The 23,472-nt window shown below is 36.0% G+C and overlaps 1 protein-coding gene across 1 annotated transcript in view; it reads right to left on the reverse strand.

Annotated features, from left to right (window-relative positions):
- The window catches only part of ADCY2 (adenylate cyclase 2), a 199,208-nt gene that overhangs the window by 35,883 nt on the left and 139,853 nt on the right, over positions 1–23,472 (reverse strand). Inside the window, exons 12-15 of the mRNA XM_054381597.1 lie at positions 21,227–21,307; positions 17,052–17,121; positions 14,996–15,093; positions 8,190–8,274 (exon numbers count right to left, since the gene is read on the reverse strand). Coding sequence (XP_054237572.1) covers positions 8,190–8,274; positions 14,996–15,093; positions 17,052–17,121; positions 21,227–21,307 — 334 coding nt within the window. The remainder of the gene's footprint in view (positions 1–8,189; positions 8,275–14,995; positions 15,094–17,051; positions 17,122–21,226; positions 21,308–23,472) is intronic.

A 23,472-nucleotide genomic window follows, 5' to 3' on the forward strand; every position in this document is an offset into this window, starting at 1 on the left:
GAGTTACAGTTCATGCTCATGCTTATACATGAACTCAAATGCAAATTTAGTTACAGTATCTGCCATAATATCAACTCAGTTAAATAATTATAATTTGCAAGTATCTTATTAAACATTCAATATATATTTCTAATAACAGCAAATACAGTCTTGACAGAAGTGTCAGTACATTTACTATCAGTCAACACCAAGCAAACATACAACCTTCCCCTACCTCAATTGAACAAGCAGTATTTAGTAGTCTCTAGAAACTTTAAAATGTAAATAATGACTCTGAACAGTCTTTGACAGAGAGACAGAGGTCTCCTCACCAGAATTAAGACTGTATACACAGATCTATTACTGGCAGTCTACAAAATAGAGGAGTTTCTGGGTTGTCCTTCATTTGTTTGGAGACTTGTTTGATAACTCATTTTAAGTAAAAGGTAACTCAGTAAACCAAATTGACCTTCCTTAAAACTATCTAGAAAACAAATAAGCATTTCATATAACAATTGGGCTTGCAATATGACACAAAATATTTAATGAATAGGAAACTTTGCTTATGCAGTAGTAAAAATTGGAAACAAAAACCTGACTCATTTAACCTACTTCCAAGAACACACTGCAGTAGCCTCCATTCATACATGCATGGTGCCTTGAGGCACAAGTTGCTCACAAAGAACAAACAACAATTTGTGACACATCCAATAAATATTAATTTCCCCAGAAGTTTAGCAATGAGGAGATAAGGTTGCCTAGAAGCATTTTGTGCCCTTTCCAAATGTCACATTCAGCTGCACTGAAGCCTCTGTAAAAAAGGCAATGAAAAGTTAAAGAACACAACAGATCCACAAAAGGACTTCGTTTTTATCAACTTGTCACTATTTATGTAATACTATCAAAGCAATCATCAAAGATGCAAGCACAGGACATCTCTGAAAGAAATCAAGCACTAAGAACTATGACATATAGGCCTTAAATTAACACACTTATCTATTAGTTCAGGTTCAAGAGCTATGACACATCATGCTAAATTACACTACTACCTAACACACGGGACACAGCTGATGTGAAGGTGTTGGTTATATGTACATAACCATTTCCCTCCTAATTACAAACTATTTGGATAAGGCTACTGTGTATCTAGAACTTTTTTTACATATCGCTTGCTTTTATGACAACAAGTTTTGCATACTGGATTGGACAGATTCTGAGTGAATGAAGTCAGTTTCAGGAAGAAAAGGTTTGTTATCCTTCCCACTTTAATAATTAAAGTAAAAATCACAAAGCCTGGATTGCTGCTGTTGTTACAGAAGGGGAGAGTTTAGCTGGGTGCTGGGAATGATCTGTATGAAAATGAATCATTCAGTTACCTGCCTAGTCTGCCTAAAACCTAATGAGTCAGAGTGCATGAAATAGTGCCTTAAATTACTCTTTTCCTTTGTTACAGCACATCTGGACCTTTACTACAACTTCACCCACACTGTGTGATTTTCTTGGCAGTATAGAAGTAGCTGGAATAGTGTAAATTGGTAGTTATCTATGTGAACAGATGTGCTGAACTTAATTTCACATTTGAGCAGTCTAGATCCAATCCATATATAGTACAATTGCAGCAGTTCACTACTGGTGAAAATCTAGTTAACTCCTGGAAGCAGAACTGCAGTGGGGGGGGGAGGGGGGGGGGGTGTCATTAAATTCAGACTGTTAAGAGCACTGGCAGAACTCTGCAGCCATGTTTTGGTGATTCATTAGCTTACGTCAAACACTTTTTCTTGTAAATGTTATGTCTCATTTGTGATGTTTTTAAGAAAACGGAAAATGAGATGAAAGCAGCAATGTAATAATTTTTAGAAAGTATGTAAGGGCTGGCAAAAGTGGAGCTGGCAAAATATGGTTCAGTGTTTATCATGTACCAACTAGAAATAATAGGTATTTTCAGTATGAAAGGTGACTAATGTAGTACCTTTTCATTTGAATATGTCAAATCTGATATGACAGCTCAGCATGATAGTGAATAAGAACTTATTTTGAATATGCATATTTGAAAATGCATACAGTGTTGTCTTGCCACACACACAAAACTGCTTCAGCATTTAACAAAATGAATGCTGTCTTTCTGAGTGAGATCAATGAACTGGTGCGAGAATGAATTGTGACAGTTCTGTTGTATATGAAAGACAGTGTCTCAAGATCTGTCACACTTCTCTTTCACATACTAGCAGAGGCTGGAAAATCTTAACTGAAGGCCTCTTATTTACAGTAACGCAGTGAATCACATTTTCTACGGTTCTATTATTGTTTTTCTCATTTTGCATTCAAATACAACTTGATATTTTAGTAATATTGATATTATAAAAATTAAAACAAGAGAAGCAAAAAGCCCCAAAATTCAGAATTTTTTCACATGCTCATTTTCACTCAGACTTAGAGAAGACACCAATATTTAAATTCAGAGAACAGGCTGATTGACTGACAGTTATTATGCAGACCTAAGCTTGGAGAAAGATGATCTTTGTATAGAGACACAAGCTTATACTTTACATATTTTCTAATGGTCCCATTCTTGATTAAAAGGACCAAAGCACTTACAAAATGGGTACTCTAACAGCAAGCTTCTGAACTCCATGGTAGTACCTGTAAATCTAAGCCAGGCATTTTGAATCACACAAAATGCATCCAAGTGGAGAGTCTACTCAACTTATATTGTATACATCTGGTTTGACAAAAGCTAGAATCCTAAATAAAGAAATAAACAAGAAAAACTCAAGTAGGTATCACATTTTTAATTTTACCATATTTTGTGCAGTGTTTATTATCCTTCATTAAAACAGCCATGTGGTTCACCTCACATGTCTTATTCAAAGGAAAGAGCACAGAAGCATGCTGCATAAATATGCCTTTAGGCACTCAGAGTTCAGCCCTGGTACCTCATGTGCTGCTTTCCTCATTCAGGAAAATGTACAGTTGCAGTGTTATATCCTATTTTAAGGTAACATATTTTAGTTCCTCCCATCGGTTTCTCTAGTTTACAATAAATATTTTAAAAGTCACTGGTTTTGGGAAAGAGTAAACCTGAATGACTTTTTAAAGACTGTAATCAAGACAATGAAGTAGAGGAAGGAGTCCATTGACCAAGTCTTGGTCTCCAAGTAAGATGCTCATTAATTAACTGTAGGGATGTTAGGAAGCACCCACTGGTTTCTCTTTATTTGGAGGTAATTTACAATCTCATCTTGGGCAAAGATTCTAAAAGCCAGCATTACCAAATTAAAAAAAAAAATCAAGGTGGTCTCACTCATCACAAAATATTACAAGCAAAGTTATTGGCACAACGGATGTAAGAAACTTGTTTTCACCAGGCTAGGTAACTTCTTCAGTTGCTAACAATCACATGACATGTTATAAACCTTTATCACCAGAAGGATTAAGGAGAAGGATTTTTATTATTGAAAACAGCACATGTCTAAAAGTTCCTGAAGTCTTGAACATAGCACCTAACTTAGTGATGATGGATGCCTGTGCTGAAGACTCACCAGAATGACTTTTAGGTTTGGCAAGCCTCTTTCACGGACCCTGCTGTAGGTGCCAAAATGCCTCTCTCGGTTCTCCCTGCCTTCCTCCATCCATGTTTGAACCTTAAGTTACAGTCAAAACCTTACTATTAAAGAAAGTGAAGGTCCTTGACCTTTCATTTGTATTTGTGGTGTGTAAAACTCACATCAAAGGTAAGATTCCAGGTAAAAAATAATTTCCAAGTAGTGCTGGTGCTGATACCCCTGTTCTCGCAGAGATTTTAAGTATCTTTAGTGTACACAGTTTGTCTGACTGTTAAATAGCAATGGCAACTGCTTTAGAGTAAAATACTGTGAGGTAGTGTATTTATACAGTGGTGTGATCTAATGCAACTAATACATTACACACTCTCTTCTAGCAGGGACAGGACTGCTTACGTGCTGGCTGCACTTTGTTAGATGCTCTGGCAACCTCAAATCAGACATCTTTCTCATCTGTGGAGCCAATTATTTTTGTTTTGTTGGTATTGTGTTCTGCTAATTCTATGGCTCAACTGGGTATTTTAGAGAGATTATAAGCATAGTCTGTTGAGATGACAGAAAACAAATATAGCTTCTAATCTTCGTTATCTGAAGTAGCTCACTAGGTTTGCAAGATATAAACATATGCATCAAAAATTAATTTCAAATTAATGGAAAATAACAGGCACAAAGAGTATGTGCTTTCAATTGAGTGCACATATGTTTCGGGTAATGCCAAGAAATTTTTGAGACAGTATTTGAATCAGCATGCAAAGCACAGCTGCTTGAGACTAATTCCTCTTGGTCAGGCTACCTCAGCTACTACAGAGGTCTTCCCTTTAGATATTTACTGTGCTTTTTTCCTATTGATTGCATTACATTTTCCAATTTATCATTTAGGTAACCACATCACTACTTCCTTACACTCATGTCAGGAGGAAAAACACATCTAACAGTTACCAGGTCTGAAGCACTTCACATTTCACACTCATTCTATGAAAATGCCTATGTTTTGGGAAGATGAAGTGAAGAGACACAGAAAATATTACTAACTAAAGAAAATAACTTGTCCTCTATCTGCATGTAATTTGGGAAAGAAATCTCTCAAGGAAAATTGGAAAAGAAAAATCAGAATCAGTAAAAAAGAAGAGCCAACGTTTAAAAATATGAAAATATAAGCCAAAAAGGGTCTTTCAGCCCCCAAATACTCATTATCTTATGATTTTAGTCAGAATACTATAATTATCTAAAAATTAAGATAAATAAATTAAAAATGTACAGGGACAAAAAGTAATTAGAATAGAAAAACATATAAATCCATTCCAAGTTTGGGACATTTTCCAGTTTTAGTTAGTATTGCTGAAGGTTTAATATCTATGGTTAAATAGCTGTTCCTATGAAAACTGTCAGCCCTCCCTGCACTCGGCCTGTTTCTGCAAGACTGGCAGGAGATGACACACTGAAAAGATAGGATCTGGAAGTCTATAACTTCACTATTTGTGCTACCATTCTGCCACATAATTTGATGGAAATATTCCTATTCTTATTTAATGGGTGATATATCACTCCATAACAGAATGAGTTGGAACACACTGCCATGCTGCTGAACAGTAAAATCAATTAATGATAAATTCAGAGTGAAAAACTGATCATAAATCTTTTCTTACAATATTGTAATTAAATTCTATAAATGCAAATAATTATATCACTGCAGTTTGGATTTTTCATTTACCAATGAAATGAAAACCAAAGCTGGGTTTTGTGTGACTTATTTGCACTGGTGACAGCCATTCATAACCAGTGGAAACTGAAGTATTGAGACAAGCACACAATACAGTGACAGCTACGTGAATTTAGATTTTGCTGTCTTTGCTGGCACTACAGCTTGCACACTATAGATCTTCTAACAGTCATATAAATATTTCACTACTATTGCATGTTTATGTACTAGGTGCAGGTGCTCATGAGGAGGACTGCAGGAGTAGCCCCTCTGAGGAGTAGCTCGGGAGGCTGCATCATGCTGGACACAGCTGGTTACAGAGGTCTCCAGTAGCCCCACCACAGGGCACAGCTGAGCCCCTTGGCCATGGGCAGGCACCTCAGGGAAAGCCTGGGTAAGAAAGGGCTGAAAATATTGGGCAGAAAGAGGAGGAGGGGATAAAAAGAGTAGAGAACATCGGAGGGAATACCGAGTTTGAAGGAAAAGGAGGAGGAGGAGGAAGAGAAGGTACTCCATATTAGAGCAGATGTCCACACTACAGTCCATGGAGGGCTGGTGCTGGAGCAGGTGGATATTCCTGAAGGAAGTGCAGTCTTTGGAGACCCCATGCTGGAGCAGGGGAACATGTGAAAGTAAGAAGCAGCAGAGAGAAATGTCTATATACTGGCCACCCTCCACCTCTCCTTGTGCTGCCTGGGGGGACCTAAAGGTGTTTGGAGTGAAGGAGTGAAGCTGAGTTTGGGAGAGGGCTGAGGAATGATGTGGCTTTAATGTTTGCTTTTGTTTCTTACTGCCCAAATCTATGTAAATTGGCAAGAAATTCAATTAATTTTCCCCAAACTGAGTCTGCTTTTGCCTATGATGGTAATTGGTGAGTGATCTCCCTGCCTTTATCTCAACCCACAAGCTTTCTCATCCTGTTTTTCTCCCGTGTCTCCCTGAGGAGGCAGAAGGAGTGAGCAGCTGTGTGGGTGTCTAGCCCATAGACAAATTCATCTGTCAGGGTCATTTAGTCACAAAATACTACCTTCTTTTTTTTGTGCATTTTTAGAAGATAGATGATTTTAAATTCTGTAATTACATGCAATTGTGTGTAGACACAAGTCCATCCATATTTATTATTATTATTTATTATTCTGCAGAGCAATCCAAACTGTACCCCTTAGGAAAAAAAGCTAGGAAGATCCCACACTGTCAAAAAAGACCAAAACCCAATCAGGATTAGGACAATAAAGCTTGATTTCTGTTAACACTGACACTAAAGTGTTAAACAGATATTGATGCCTTTTTGATTAATAATTTCAGGGGCTTTCTCCTAGAAAGAAAACATTTAAAGTCATGGGTCAGATGGGCATGATGCCAAAACATAACATAGGGTATCATTATGTTTAAAGCTGCAAAGCAATACTTGGATTTTGAAATGAAGGAAGAAACCTTAGGGAGAGGACAGGTCAAAGATAAACCTACTGCCTGTTTTGTTAGTTGCCTGTCATCCATCACCTTACAGAACTTGTCTGTGATCATGAAGACAGAGCTACATCAACTATGGTCATAACTTACTTGCTGAAAGGCTTCTTAGCAGCATAGCTTCTGCATTAGAGCATCAGACCTCGTATAGAAATAGGCATAAATAGCTCCTCTTTAAGCTATTTAGCCCCAGGATTTTGTGATATCATTTCATGGGTACCACTTTTTCCTAAAGAAAAAATGTCTTTTCCTTGAAAGTTTGTTTTTGTGGGGTTTTTGTTTTGGTTTGTTGGTTTGGTTTTTTTCCCCTTTTATATTTACTTATTTAATAGCAGTACACTGACACCAGCATTTTACAGTCATGCCAGTAACAAACAGGAATCAAGTTTATGACATTATAAAACAACTAGTTTTTTGCTGTCAAGTAATAGCAATACCTCTAAGTCTTCAAAAATTTTAAATGTTTTAAAATATTGTTGTGTTATATCTCAGATAATTTCTGAGCAGTGGCAGCATCTGTACCTTACTGGAAAGACAGCTGAAATATATATTAATTACATTTTCTTAAAAACACATCCTGGCTAATTGCAAGCCTAACAAAGGAAGAGGGAGAAATTATAAAATCCCCCTTCCTCTGTTTCTTATTTTAACTGCCAGGCCACTTTTTCTTACTGCTTTACTGCATAGTGATGTAATTATCTCTCCCATGTGCACGTTTGGCTTTTTTATAAAAAATCTTTTCCTCATCTTTCTCTGCAGGAGCATGTGGAAAAGATGTAAAGACTAAGAAGAAATGGAGATTAAGTGACAAGTATACAGATAGTTTTACTTGAGATTACATGCCAAATTCAAATTGCATTAATTTTCTCACAAATCCTGAAATACCTTGTTCTGTATGGATTAATATGTTGCATCTACTTAGGAATAACTGAAAGGAGGACAGTAACACTTGTAAATTATACTATGAAATGACAAAATTTTTCCCCAAATCTTGAATTAAATTATATTCTCAAATTCATATTATTGGGTACACTAATAGGCATTACAATGCCATCTGGAAAACTCAGTATGAAAACTTAAATTAAATTGTTAATTAAATTAAATTGTTGTGAAATACTTTCTAGTTTCAGAAAATGGTTTTATACACTTAACAAATAGACAATCCCCCAAATTATAGCACTTATGAGTCACTTCCAGTAAGCACAATAGCAAAGATTGTTGAAAAGAATCAATCAAACAATAATGCAAACTTCTCAGAGGATCCAGCCTCATAGAGAAAAGAGAACAGCAGTGTAGGTACAGTCACTGCAATGTCATTTTTTGTGTTTCAGATAAATGAGGACATTTTACAGTACATTAACACAGACAAAACAGAAGCCTGAGCATGCAAGCCTTTGTCACTCAACTGATGCTCTGCAAAGGCACACTGACTTGGCAAAATCTGAACAAGTTCATTCAAAAGAAATTTTTCCTTTAATACCTACCAAAAGCTGTCCAGCAAAGCAGATAAACAAAATGAAGGAAAGCAAGAAAAATGCAGCCCCAAATGAAATTCCAAGAATAGATGTTCTAGAACAAAAGGAAAACATGCATTAATTCCTCTGTTACACATTTGTAGCATGACCTTTCTTTGTACATAACACCAAAATACAAAAAATTGCCACGTATAAGTTGCAATTTCCAAACATCAACATCATGGAAAAACAATTCCCTACTAGAATGACAGGGGTTTCCCTGCTGTTTCCTCATCTTAGGAATGTTTGAATTGCCTTTACCTCTGACTGTGAGAATCTACAATCATGTGATGATAATTTCCAAACAAATAAATTCAATGACAGAATGCATTAACAGCAGCAATGTTTTATTTTGCTTTTCTTTTAGAAAGCCTGTATCAAAGATCCTTATTGCTTTATTTTTATGCTGTTGATTTTATAATAATTTAAGAGTTTAATAGATATTGGAAATAAACTTGTTAGTACTGTACATCCCCCCCAAAGGTAGGAAAAGAATTAGCATGAGACAGTGATGGCCAGTTTTGAGATTCTTGAAGCTGGAACCTGTGGTATCTGCAATTGTGCTTCTCAGCCAGTAAGGGCCCTAATATTTTGCTCTGTTTCATGATAGATAGGGATTAAACCCCATTTTGTATCAAACTTGACTGGTGAGCCAGTAGACTCTGAAGTAACGGAGGACAGGATAGGATGGAAAGCTAAACACCATGAAGAAAAGAAAAAGAACAACAGATATTAAATGAAAAAATGAGTCATCTATACTCTTCCTGAAACCATTCTTAACTTTGTGTTCTAGCTCATCCTTTTTTTGTGTATTAGGAACAGGAAAGTCTAGCTGAAATAGCATCACTAGATACCCAATAAACAGAAAGCAGGACACAGTAACAATCTGTGCATGCATTTATTCCACGAATGTGGAACTCTCTCAATATGAATACCACAGTAGAGAGTAATTGTTCCATTAGACATCATATGAAAGCTACTTAGCATGGCTGCCTAGGGAAAGATGCAATGAGACCTAATTATACTTAATGAATGTCAAGAGGAGACCAAAAACGTAGTTCTTTAATCAAGAGAACTAGATGCCAACATGAAGACCCTCACCTGATCATCTGCTTTCAGTACTAACTGCAGAGTTGACACTTTTACAGAAATAAAAAATATCTCCTTTGAGCATCAGCAAACCTTATCAAACCTTATATGCTAGAAATATTATCATGAGGTTTTAGAATTAGGTTTTATATGCTTTGTTTTTCCCACAAAACTAAAATAGATGTTTCAAGTTAGTTCTGCCATAAATACATGGTTCAGAATTAATACACATTATTAATAAAAGCAGACAACTGTTCTTTAGAGATGTCATGTGAATTTAAATACATGCATTTTAGAAACTATAACACTAAAAATTTAGGAGTAGATCTCCATGGATCAATTTCCTTAGACAAATATTCAAAAACATTTTGATCTATTTTAACAACATTGTTATAGAAGCTGTTTTCAGGAAAGAAAAAAGCATTAACTTCACAAACAAATCTGATGTCATATTGCTGCCATTAAAAGTATTTTGGAAGGTAAATTATGAGCTTGCATTCCAATAATTCAAGGAAGTTCTTGTATGCTAAGCATTCAGATCCTGGGTTGATGTGAAGAGGTGATGAGAAACAAACAACTGGCAATGCACAGCATAAATTAATCTTGAAATAATGTTTCTTTTAAAGTTCTTTGAAAATTATTACTACATATTCTCCAAGAATTTCTTATCAAGACTGAGACAGTAATGTGTAAAACTATGGTCTCTGATCTTAGGATTTAAAATCTAGTATGCAGCATTCTACATACCAGACAGAATGATAACAGAAAACTAATATAATTAACAGGCTTATTTTTCACATATGCATATACATGTCCATTATATATAACCATTTTTGTATTTCAAACTCTCAATTCTCTCTCTGATATGAAGAATACAAAAAAGGAGTCTGTACACCTTAAGAAATGATTCAACGTAAGAAGAGACTTATGAATTGTTTGGAGTGCATACTTGTAGAAGAAGAAATGAAGATGTTTGTGAGAGAAACTGGAAAGCAAGGGAAATAAAATTAACATAGCATAAGGAGAGCTTACGCAAAGGGTACTTAATCATGGGAGTAGCAGGCAAGAATAAAAACTTTATGCAGCTGTTCTACAGGATCAATGATGCTATTAAGGTTGCACAAGAAAAAGAATTGCAAAGCAAGGTGAGCAAGATTCTGGTTACCGGGTAAAAGAGAAAACAACTGAGGAAAAGGAAAAGTGGTATCTTAGAATCCAGATTTGAGTGGTGAACACAGAGAAAAGAAGTTGTAAGATTTTTGCTCTCCACACCCCCCTTCTTCTCTGGGAACTGCAGGACTTGTTTCAGTTAGGCTTAGGCAAAATGATTTTATGCAACTCCCTGAAGGAAAGCAGCAGGATGAAAATGTTAGAATGGGAAGCAAAATACTAAAAATTAAGTGCCACCATAAACAAGACTTATTTGAGTCAACAACCACAGAGGAGCCCTAACGTGTTTATTTTTTGCTCCTGGAACATTACAGAAAGAATACAGGCTTTTACGTCTTTCCAGTAAACTAATCTCACCTTTAGAGTGTAGAGTCATTAAATAGAATGCACTGACAGATTCAGACAAGCCATTTTGTCAAAAGAGAAGCTGGGATCACATAAGCCAGCTAACTTTTTATCTGCCTCTTCCAATGCTGCAAACAATGACCTCATTTCTGGAATACCTGCTCTCTGCTACGGTGCCCTGTCAGGATCCTCGAAAGGACAACCCTTGACAACAGTGTACAGAGGAACAGAATTTAAAATTAAGGAAACAAATAAGAGAGCTTCCTAGGTTTCAGATAGTTCCAAGTCTAAAAATATGTATGATCTTGCCTATCATTCTCATGTCTTTCTGGTTTCATCACCAGATTTGTATAGTACATTTTTATTAAGTAGTGTGAGATTAGTGTGAGATTGATAAAAAATATTGCATTTATACATACTTATGTTTTGTTGGTAACATTTTAACTGAAAACCAAAACTTTATTATAAAGATACTGAAAAATGGAGAAGGGAATGGATTCTTTCTACAATTCTATTAAGTTTTAGGGAAATTTATCTTACGGCACATGTCCTTTAATGGCATGTAGAGAATTCCATTAGCTTGCTAAGTAATTAACTCCCATGTTTTGAACTATTTGACTGCAAATTCTCTTGAGGTGACAAAACTGTGTTAAGGCTTCCTAACCACCTTCTATGGGTAAAACATGATGATTGTTGATTGGCATGACTCAGGAGAAAAGGACACAGTTTCTTGAACACAGCAGCCTCAAAGAGCAAAGACTTGGGAAGAATCTTAAGTGTAGCCCCAAACAAATCCTTTACTTGAATGGCACAAGAAGTAATACCTGTTCAACAGGAATATACTTTCATCATTTCACCAGTTTGCATCTCAAAAGAACAACACTACCAACTATTTCCCCAGATAAAGAATGTAGGGTGGCAGATAATTCTGTCACTTGGCAAACCAAAAATGCTAGAAAGCCACTGAAGGCCTGTTCCATGGAAATGTAATCACTCTAATTTTAATATCACAGTAAAGACCTACTCCTCATGATACATTTCACTTTAAGATACCGTTTTACCTGATTAAATTTATATTTACCACTTTGAGTAAAGTTTATTATGAAAACAACACATCGGTTCATTGACCCCAGCAAAATTAAAATACTAATAACTTTTTTTTTCAGCCTTGATATAAATGTCTTGTAATCTTGGAGATATTACTTAATACTTGCAACTTGCTGTATGCTACTCACCATTAAATATCTCCCAATCTACTTTAAAGCAGCAGGTGGTTTGCCTGAATAGAAATCAATGCTACAGATTGATGGAATACCGAACAATAAAACCCAGTGACAGATACAGTTTACCTCTCTGTCTTCATTAGATCACCATTTAAAGATCCTGCAGAATTTTTGGAAGAAAACAAAAAAGCTGGACTGAATTTTAACCTAAATTATGATTATTTTTTATTTATTTATTACTAGAAAGAAATAACATTAGCAGCACTGGAGTATGTTCAATTCAAGCTACGTTTGTGATGACTACACACACGTGGTTTTTCCACTGCCTTTTTGTTTTCCAATTTTTAAATTGCTCCTAATTTTCCAGCAAAGATTCAGATGCCTGTATAATAACTTGACTTTCTGTCTTCCATTTTTTGCATTGCTTAAATTAATCCACAGACCGCTTCAAACTGAACGCCATTCCTGTTGTGAATACTTCATTTCACACTCCTGCTTTTACAATTTATTGTGCAGCCCTACAAAAGCACCAAAAGATAATTTACATTTGGCAATAAAAATGATAAATCATATTTCTTTTGCTCTGATTTTAGAAGGAGGTCATGTAATATCATCATATGCTTTTACAAGTTGAAGGACACTTTCCTCAGTTGAATACAGTTCCCTGGAGTTCATTTATTTAAAGTAACTGATATATTTCAATGTTGTATACAATTGGTTTCAGAGACATAATAACGATATAGCCAAACAAGCATCTTACTACATGTATGAGGTGATAAATCTAGCTCCATTTTCATGACTTAAATCAAAATGCAAAAACAGATTCACAAATCACACTGCTGCAAGGGACTAAGTTTGATTTCTAGTGTATCACAAACCATGAAATTCCCTGAATTAATTCCTGTACTAAACAAAATACAGTATGAGCTTCTAAAATATTATACACTGGCTGCGTGGATGGGCCCCAAGAGTGGTGGCCAATGGAGTTAAATCCAGCTGGTGGCCAGTCACAAGTGTTGGGACCACTTCTGTTTAACATCTTTATTGATGATCTTGATAAGGACATAGACTGTGTATCATCAGTAAATTCACAGATGACACCAAGTCAGGTGGGAGTGTTGATCTGCATGAGGGCAGGGAGGCTCTACAAAGAGATTTGGATAGATTGGGTCTATGGGACAATGTTAAGAGGATGAGCTTCAACAAGATCAAATGCCAGGTCCTGCACTTGGGCCACTACAGCCCCATGAAATGCTACAGGCTTGGGAAAGTGTGGCTGGAAAGCTGTCTGGCAGAAAGGGATCTGGGGGTTCTAATAGACAAGCAGCTGAACATCAGCCAGCAGTGTGCCCAGGTGGCCAAGAAAGCCAATGGCATCCTGGGTTAGATTAGAAATGCTATGTTAAGCAAGACCAAGGACTTGCTTAACATTGTCCTGCTATACTCAGTACTGGTGAGGCCACACCTTGAGTATTGTGTCCAGTTTTGGGCACCTCAACACAAGAGAGACGTGAAGGTGCTGGAGCCAGTGCAGAGGAGGGCAAGGAAGCTGGTGAAGGGCCTGGAGAATAAATCTTAAGAGCGATTGAAGGAGCTGGACATTAGGAAAAACTTTTTCACAGAAAGAGTGGTCAGGCATTGGAATGTGCTGCCCAGTGAGGTGGTTCAGTCACCATCCCTGGATGTGTTTCAAGGTCATTTAGATGTGGTACTTAGGCATATTGTTCAGGAGTGAACTTTGTAGAGTTGGGTCAATGGTTGGACTTGATGGCCCCAGGGGTCCTTTCCGACCTGAATGATTCTATGATTCTATAAAATTATTCACAAGTCTTCATTTTGTATTTTGAAATAGTAATCCCTGAAGTCAGACTGAACCATGTGAAAGATGCTGCTGAGCTCAGAAGAGTATCCCTTTGCAGCTTGTGTTCCTGGTTTAGAAAGCAGTGGGGAAACCTTTGCAAAGAAAATGCTGTAACATCTGAATAGTCCATGAAACTTGTTTACATGTTATAAAATAAGTCTACAGTATGGAAAGTCAATTTATAATTACCTAACAGTTCCTTCTGGCTTTGAATTTAAATTTAAGTACTACAGCACAAACCAAATCAATTAAATGAGGTTAGAAGTACTACTCCTGAAAGCACTGCACAGGAAGAAAAGACTCTGAGTGAAGAAAGGATGTCTCACAGGGAATATGCAGTGTTGGCTTTAATAACAAGTGCTATAAAACAAGTATCAACTTTCCACTCTGTAAACAATCAGCAGCAAACGTCAATGTTAAAAAGTCTAATAAAATATTAGTTATTGGTACTGTCTTCCGGTTTTCTCAGCCTTGCTGTAACATGCAGATGGAAAGATTGCTGATTTATATGCACAAATATAAATCAGCTCATAATATATAAATTCAGATAAAAATAATTATTCCAGCAATAGATTATAGTATTTTAAAATTAGTTTGTAAATGAGACATTTTATGAATAGTAATGCTCTGTTCTGATGCTGAATAGAGCAGTATTATCACAGTAATATGTTAGATTTTATTAAATTTTATTAAATTGTTAAATTGTGATTTATTTAATCACAATGCAAATTCTGCAATTCATTTTGTCCCACTTCAACATGCAATTGCCACACTTGTTTTTACATGTAAAATTATTTGAAAAAACTTATGCTACCTTTTCTTAGAGATATTAATTTTTAAATGTGAAGGAAAAAATAAAGTTAATGAAGAACTGATACTAATGCTTGGCACCATGCTATTGACAGTGTTTAGAATTAGAAACAAGTGTAACATTAGAAATTGGTTGAAATTCTCAATCTTCTCTGTTCAATTTCATTTCCATGAATTGACCAGTGAAATGCAACAATTCTGTTTTTACTTATACAGTTTCAATTTTACATGAATGAACAAATACACATAGGAATGAGTACACATTAAAGATGACTTACTTTGGCAATACCAGAATCTGCACAATAAAAATGCAGAAGAATATGAGACAGGCACAAGTCACATAATACTTAAATGCAGGCAGAGTAGTTGCTCTATACTAGAAGGAGAAAAAAGCAAATGTTAAAAACACAATTTCCAAAGCAGATAAAATATCACCCAACTGACATTTTGGCTTAAAGACGCAGGTATGTATAGGCAGTCTTTAGCAACAGTAAATTTCCTGTTGTTCAGTGACTGCCACATCTACTGATGTAGGGCTAGAGATTATCAGGCTTTGTATTGAATTGATTTTCTTCTTGAAGCACAGTTTAAGTAGCCATGCCAAATGGTTTTGTCTTGCTCCTCTGCAGAACAGGACAATCTCAAATTCATGACAAAAACTTTATATTAAAAAAACAAACACAGATGTGAAAACAGTTTAAAAAATACTTTTAGTAATTTTGGACTTTCAGCTGCTGTTAACTCCAATCCACTTTTAAATTAATGCCACTGTTCCATGCTTCTCCAGACATCTCCCAGTGAAGTCAGGCAACTCACTCCTTACGTTAAATAATTCTTTTAGTTTATTTCCTTACTATACTTTCAGAACCTGTAGCACCTGAAAAGTTCCTGTTTAAATCAAAATCAGGCTTCTTACTGAGTTCTTTAAAATCAAGACTGGACTGGTGAATTATTAAAAGGCATCAAAGAAAGATACTACAAAGCTGAATCCAAAAAGAACAAGTAGTTCTTTGCCATTCCATACATTCTATAGTCTTAAAGTGATTAGACTTCTACAGGGAACATCTACACAGCCAAATAACTTAGCTCCCTGATTTTCTCCCAAGTCCTGATTCCCTGATTGTCCAAAGTGCACATAAAATGGTTTTCTTTGTGCTCTGAGGCGCACCTTTGGTCCACTTGGTGTACCTTTTAAACATTATGGATGAGACCAAAACAGGTCTATCTTTTCTCTCTTATGCCACTTTCTAAACAGTCTCAAGAAGCATTGAAACTTTTTTCCTCCTAAGGGCATGAAGACATGTCTTTGGCAGCTGACCATAGGAACACTGTTCTGCTGAGCTGTGAAAGAACGTATAAATTATTTCAGATGCTTTACACTGAAAGAAAGCTACAAAAATAATTAAACATGTACTTGACCACAACATGATACCCACAGGATACTTGTACCTATGCTGTACAGAGTGAAAACAGTATGGTAATACTTCATCACATTCTCAAGAGGTTCATTCACTTATACAGACAGTTATGGGCAAATCTATCCCTCACTTCCCTAAAGAACAGCAAAAGGCAACTCTCCAGTCTTCTGCTGAAGCTGTCAGTATGCAGAAATACACTGAAGCTCTAAAAGGCCATAAAACAAAGAAAAGGTCTGATTTTCTAGGCCAGTGGTCATGACACTAAAAGGGAGGAATCTTTGATTCTGATCATTCCTCAAAGAACTAGAAACAGTATCATTTACTCCATCTCTGTATTCATGTCTCAAATTTGTCTTAGCAAATATATTAGTCCAAAGAACATTTAGTGTGTTACATCCAAGACAGCTAGGTGTTTTTCTTAAAAAACATTTCTAGCATTGATTCCCAGGAATGACTGTGAGCATCATGTGCATATGAAGTAAACTAATGAGCAACTGACACCATTACAAGACTACATTACTACAGTTGGAGTCTTTGAGACATGGCAAAATTAAAAAAAAAAAATTAAAACCCTTGGGGTTTGGTAAATGCCTTCTGAGATGATGGAATTTAGCAACTCTTTGTCCCAGTTACATCAAATTTGGACTATCAAATCTCCTCCCACTTTGGTAAGACCATGAAAATGTCAAGAAATTCAAATGAACTGCAGAGCCCTACAAACAGGAAAGGACCCTCAGACATCACATTCATAAAATGTCTTTTTTAAATGAGATGAAATATTATTGTAGGTTTGAGCACTACTTGCAGGAGAAGTGCTGTGAGTATGGCTTTGTGGAACAAAAGCAAGGGATAAAAGCCTCGCGTAGGAAGAGGCAAAGAAAGAATCAGTTGTGAATCTGCAGTGAAAATAACTTACTTCTTTTTCCAGAGTCTTATTATAGAAAAGAAGTGATATTCTTTGAATGTCTTCAGATTTAAGCCACTGCCTGGAACAGAAAATGAACATTATAGTTGACATACGAATAGAACAGTCCTGTCTTTTTATATTACTGAAATGCAGTAAAATAAGAAAACCACTTAAAGCAAGTTCTTGTGTATTGCAGTGTATATGGTGAGTTGTACTGACAGTAGAAGAGAAAACTACAAATCCCCTCTCCATTTTGACTCCATTTGTTAACATACACATGAAACAAATGCTCAGGTGAACTGTTTTTCCTGTGTATTGTTCCTAAGGACAATCAAAGGAGAGACTTATACAATTCATACACTGACATTCCAGTCATCCAAAATACGGTAGCATATCCAGTGCATAGAGGAGAACCCAAGGTAAAACCATTCCTTCTCAAGGTACAACCATTCCTTCTCAAGGTACCTTTAAGAAGCACACTGTTGCAATACACAAGAGTGGTGGATAAATTACACATTATGAACTCCTATTCTGCACGAAAATGTACAAAACATTATTAAAAGAGGTGGAGTGGTTTTGCCTTTGAGCTGTATTAGTCTCTTAACCATGACCCTGTACCCTAGAGGTAGATTTTGATCTTTTTACTGATTATGAAAACTTCTTCCCTGATTAACATTGAGAAATACATAATAGATTAAGTACTTGCATTGAAATGACAAGTGTATTTTAAAAGAAGTGAATCTTTACCAAAGCTTGACGTAACTTTTACAAAACGCAATGTTCTAATATCAATGTCCACATTTATTTTAATGGACACTTGAACAGGAGTGGACACAGTGGACTGTAAGCCATTAGCTTTGATTTGTGAAATCTAAAGTGTTTTATTTCCTTGCCCAGGAGATAGTCCCTGTTCCAGTACAATCAGTTTCATTATAAAGAAGGGCTGAAAACATATTCAATTCCTGGTACACTTAATTTTAAAATGCATTTCCCAGTCTGCTCTGCAATGGCTCACACCTGCATCTGATCACAGAGAGAATTCTGAGAAGAAACAGAAACAATAGGTTGTTGTACATACAGGATGATTTTGTTTACATCCAGCTGTAATCTACTGGAGAAAACAGTTTGTGGATATTTTTTGGTAAACTGTAAAATTTAAGTGCAAGCCTTTATTCATTTAGTTATTAAAAAAAAAAAAAAGAAGGAACAAAAAGTAACCATCTTCTCCAAATTTTAACTAATATTTTTCTTCTTATGTTATCTGACAGACGGACTGATTTAATTACCATTACTACACTGCTAAAAAGTTCTGTCTGCAGATCTACTCCCAAAGGCCTAATTTGGTCTGTACACACTTGACTGCATGTGAAGTCAGTAGTGCTATTTAGAGCAAATGCTGCCTCATACTCCACATTACAAGCTCACGTCTTCAGGGAGTTTTAGTTCTACTTTAAAGCTCAGAAAAAATGATACTGGTCTGAGATGAGTGAAACAGTATAACCCAGCCGAATGGAAGGGGAAATTACATAATAGAGAGAGCACCACGTCACATGCCTTAGCACTCAGATAAGGGCTGAAAACTACCTACAGCCTAACTGACTCCCTGATGAGCCTAGAAGTTATTTACTAAGTATCTGCAAGTATGTGGGTATAGGCCTTCTGTGAAGCAGTTTGAAATCTGAATTCTGCCTGTATCAAGAGAGGCGTGAGGTTTGATAGGGCTTGCACTGATTGACAACGTACAGCAGGAACTGCACACGGAGCACAGAAGCCACCATGACTGTTAGACAAAATGGAGAAAAGACAGTTCTCTCTTTAACTTAATAAACTACTTATCACAGAGCATTTAGTTTAGCTCCCTCTGTAGGTATCTATTAAGCTAGCGGACTGCTATCTGTCGGTCACATGTCCTACAGAAGTCCACTTAACCACAAAGGTTCAGGGTGGCATAGCTAGAGTTACTCATTCCTATCCTCTGCGGGCTGGGCACTTTGCAGCCAGGAATACTTTGTTCAAGCCAAGGGGAAAAGAAACCTCTGAGAAAGTATGATGCAACACCCTAATGGCTAATGCACTCAGCTGACAGCCTTTGTTCCTCACTAGCTCTTTTAAACTTATGTTTCTGTATCTTTTGATGTAGTGCTCTAACAGAATGATAATTAATAAACAGGTAATAACTTTCCTCATATGACTTGCAAGGAGCATTGCCAAATAAATCTACTACTCTTAATCAGGATGTAAGGCCAGCAGGCTGCTTTTTAGATACCAGTTTCATGTGCATTCCAGAAGGAATTGAACCCAGAGCCCTGAGTTGCTAATAGCGTGTGTATGTGGCACTTGGCAGTTTTGTCCAAAGTCAACTAACCTAGCTCATGAACCAGCAGCAGAGCAGGGAGGGAGGGAGCCCAGAGAAAATGCTGCATTGCTTTAAAGGCCTGAGTTACCATTTCAGTATATACTGCACTATTTTACACTGTGTGAAAACAATCATTCATTTGGACTAAGGAGATCCAGACTGTGCATTCCCTTACATACACCAACAGACTGTGCATTCCCTTACACACACCAACAACATTTAAAAATACCATTTTTTCTCATATCTCTACTTAAAAGTTTGCTTCACAAAGCCAAAAGATTTAGTTTCACCACCACTCCATTAAATTAGTTTATAAGTATTATTTTCATTTTACAGTTGAAAAACTGAGGCACAAAAACCCTTGCACAAATAAAATGATTTTTTAAAACTAATCAATTTTGTATCCTAAATGCAAGAAATCTTCTATGTAATTTTTCTGAGTGCTTAGCATTCACATAGTTAAAATATTATTGAATTACTCTGCTTGTATGGGGAATCAGCACTTTTGAGAACTTGGGTACCCAGCTGAGTAATATTATTTAAGTGATTCATTCAGCAAATCAATAGAGGGAAAGGCAGAGGATCTTGGTTTGGCAGGCAGCATTCAGTCTCTCTGTTATATAAGATCTTTCCTTATCTTTTTGAAATTCCCCACGTAATTCACAAAATGCTCTGGAACATTTTCAGAAATCTTTTTTATTGCACAAACATCTTTTATCCCCAAGTTTTCTCTGAATTTTACACACTAATTAGGTAAGCCAGGGATTCTCTGAGATAAACCAACATACAGTATGATCATACCACTATTTTAATGTATTTATACCAATGCTTTACTTTGACAACTTTTACATACACTTACCAAAGCAAGTGTACATGAGGACATATAAAAACTGCCTATGATGTGATGTACCCTCTTTCACTCTATTTTCTCTATGTCCCACAATATTCTTCTCTTCAAATAACTACTGAAAAATATTTTCCTAGAGCCTGGTATTTTTTAATCTGGCTATCACATGCAAAAAACCAAATGTGAGCTATGAGTATGAGCATGAGTTTGAGGGCTAATACTTCGCCTAATTTAAAATAAGGCCCAATACTAGTCTGAGTAACAGAAGCACGTGGGAAAACAGATCACATTTATTGTCCATATTTTTGAAGGGTAATTCTCTTTTTTCATCAGGCAAACATAAGAAACTTGAACACTTATTTTGGACTGGCATTGATTTTACTCTCAGTCTTATCTATTATCAAACAGAATATCAATACCACCTCTAGTTCTTTCTAGGACACAGGATATATGCCATTTTGCCTCCCCCAGAAATTTCAATATGCCAGCAAGCTTAGCCTTCTTTAGGAAATCAACCAACTAGTCAAAGACATTACCCATGATTTTAGGGAAAGTTTCTAATTTGGAGGAGGTGTTTCTCTGACAACTGTGAAGGATCAAATTTCACCTCATTCTGATTCCTGAGTGAGCTATTGTGTTAAGTCTTACCCCTCTGCACTCAGAACTCTGAGGAGTTATGGCTATGAGTATACAGACATGAAGAGTTACAGAGGGAAAAAATCCTTTTGCCACGAAGATCAAGACAAGCCAAAACCTTTGGCATATCATGATTCACAGGCACGGTCTTATCCCACAAAGCAGAAAGTGTTACTGTACAGCCAAACTTCACAATGTGCAGTGTTTTCTGTGCCAGTAATACTGACACTTTTACTGTTTCTAGACTTCTCTGTGCGTGTAGGAGCGACAAATAACAAACAAAACCCTCTGCTGCAGATTTATGTCAAAGCTGAAGGGAGGAGACCACAGAGAATAAAAACATACTTCTGAGCATTGATTCCGTCTATGGCCTGGATCATCCTCTCATTCAGCTCCTCCTCAAATCTTCTTTTCTGTGATTTTGTTCTGAAATGAAAAATGTGAGAAGTTACTTTGTAAAGTTATTACACTTTTAATAAATGTTAATGATGGAGCATAAACTTGTGAGGATAATAACAATTCTTTAACATTTATGCTGCAATATAGCCTTCAGACACATCGAGCCTCACAAGCTCTTAAAACCAGCATGAGCTACAATCTGCTATGCACACAAATGTAGAATTTAGCTAAATTCATGTCATGGGTTGAGTTGACAACAAGAAAACATTTAGTTAAAACAAACAAACAAACAAACCAAGAGAGTTCAGGACATTCTGGTTAAAAGAAAGTCTTCTACAGTGTTATGAAGTGTTAATGAAAAGGAATGGGAGTATGTTCAAACTCATACAACATTTCTGTTTCTTGTAGTTAATTTTTAAAATTCCTTGTCAGAATTGTGCTAGCAATAAAGTGCTAGTACAATAAGGCGTAAGTATTCTCTACCAAAAGTCTGCTAACTCTTCTTTTCATGGTAATTTTTAATTATTTTTAATAAGAAAACTATGCATCAAGTCTGAATTAAGTTTCAAGCATATGTTTTATTTCTCTATTTGTAACTTATAATAAAACTGCAATGAAATAAAGGATCTTCACGTTGGACTCAGCATGAACCCAACAGAGGATCATCAGAATGCATTTGTCTTTGCTAACATGCTACTACAAACATCATCAGTCCTTTCAGCAGTTATGCTCTCCTCAAAAATAGAATCTTTGAAATATTGCCAGATTATGTCTCTGCCTCTTGAAAATTTAAATCTCAATGTTAACTTTATAAGAAGAGTTTTTTGTAAGAAGTCAACAGTCAGATCTGAAATTTGACTCTTTTCCTTAGTTACCAAAATTTTCTTAACCTACAATTGAAGCCTGTCAAAGGTGAGACAGATTTTCTTCAACATCAAGTTTTTGGGTTCAAATTCATACAGAAATTATATTAGTGTGCTTACAGGAAGTTATATGCAATCCAACTGATTTGCTGCCTATTCAATGCTATACCATTTGGTATAAAAGTGTTTACAACTTATTTTTCACATATGAAACTAACTGCCTGGAAGAAATAACTAGATAGATAAGGAAGTAATAAATATTATCTAATCACACTTAATCCTCTTGGCACATCCCTAGCAACTAGTGAAGTGCTAAGACTGACACAAACAGAAGCCTACAGTCAAACTTCAAGCACCCATTTTCATATTCTAATAAAACACTAATTTCCAAAGTGCTTATTATCATTTCAGCTTTCTCCTCTGGGAATGACTAATTGCCTCACTATGGAAATCAGATTCCAGTAATGGTTTCTAGAAACGTCTTCCATAATATGGTATCAAGACACATGGTAACATTTATACCTTTTGGATCTATTTTGGAGTGGAATTTATAAACACAAAAGTAGGAACATCACATAATCTTAAATAATTGCAGTATCTGCAACACCACAGTCCAAAGATGCACCTTTTTACCATAAGGCTAATAGGAGTCCTTTTGACATGCTGTCCAAATGTTCATTTTAAAATCAGAGACTGTATTTATTAATATCATGCATATTCAGTCAAAACTTTAATCTTCTGGCACTTAGCAATATTTTAGGTAATTGCATTACCCTCCAGTAATCTGTGATTTGTTGAGGAGACATTTGCCAACCAGAGTTGGGGCAGTAACTGAAGGAATGACTTGTTTCCATAATCAAAGACAATAAAAATACAAGCTTTTAAAGGATTTGTTCAAAAAAATTGTGGCATTCGTGATGTTACTTATAAATTTGCAAAAAAGACATTATCTGAAGTGTTATCAGATCACTAAAATAAAACTAACTATTCCAGGTTTCTGACAGTGCTAAGCTTGTTTTTTTAAACAGACATTGTTCAACCTGTTTCCATTCCTCACCATCTTTCCCTAGTCATTGAAGTACCAACCAGGAGAATGAAAACTTAAAGGTATTGTGATTTTGTAAATACTTTGTGTAGCAGGAGAAGTGCAGGAAGACCATAAAATATCTACAGACTTTGAAACAGTAAAACACAGTGTAAATACAAATAAATAAACAACATATATAATCTCTTTTCACACATATTATTAGCTGTTGCAGCACAAATTATTTACAGCCCTTTCCATCTTCTCTTTTCTGTGCCTCCTCTCAGTTTTCCTGCATATAATTT

This window comes from Indicator indicator, chromosome 6, assembly GCF_027791375.1.
Source record: "Indicator indicator isolate 239-I01 chromosome 6, UM_Iind_1.1, whole genome shotgun sequence".
Lineage (NCBI taxonomy): Eukaryota > Metazoa > Chordata > Aves > Piciformes > Indicatoridae > Indicator > Indicator indicator.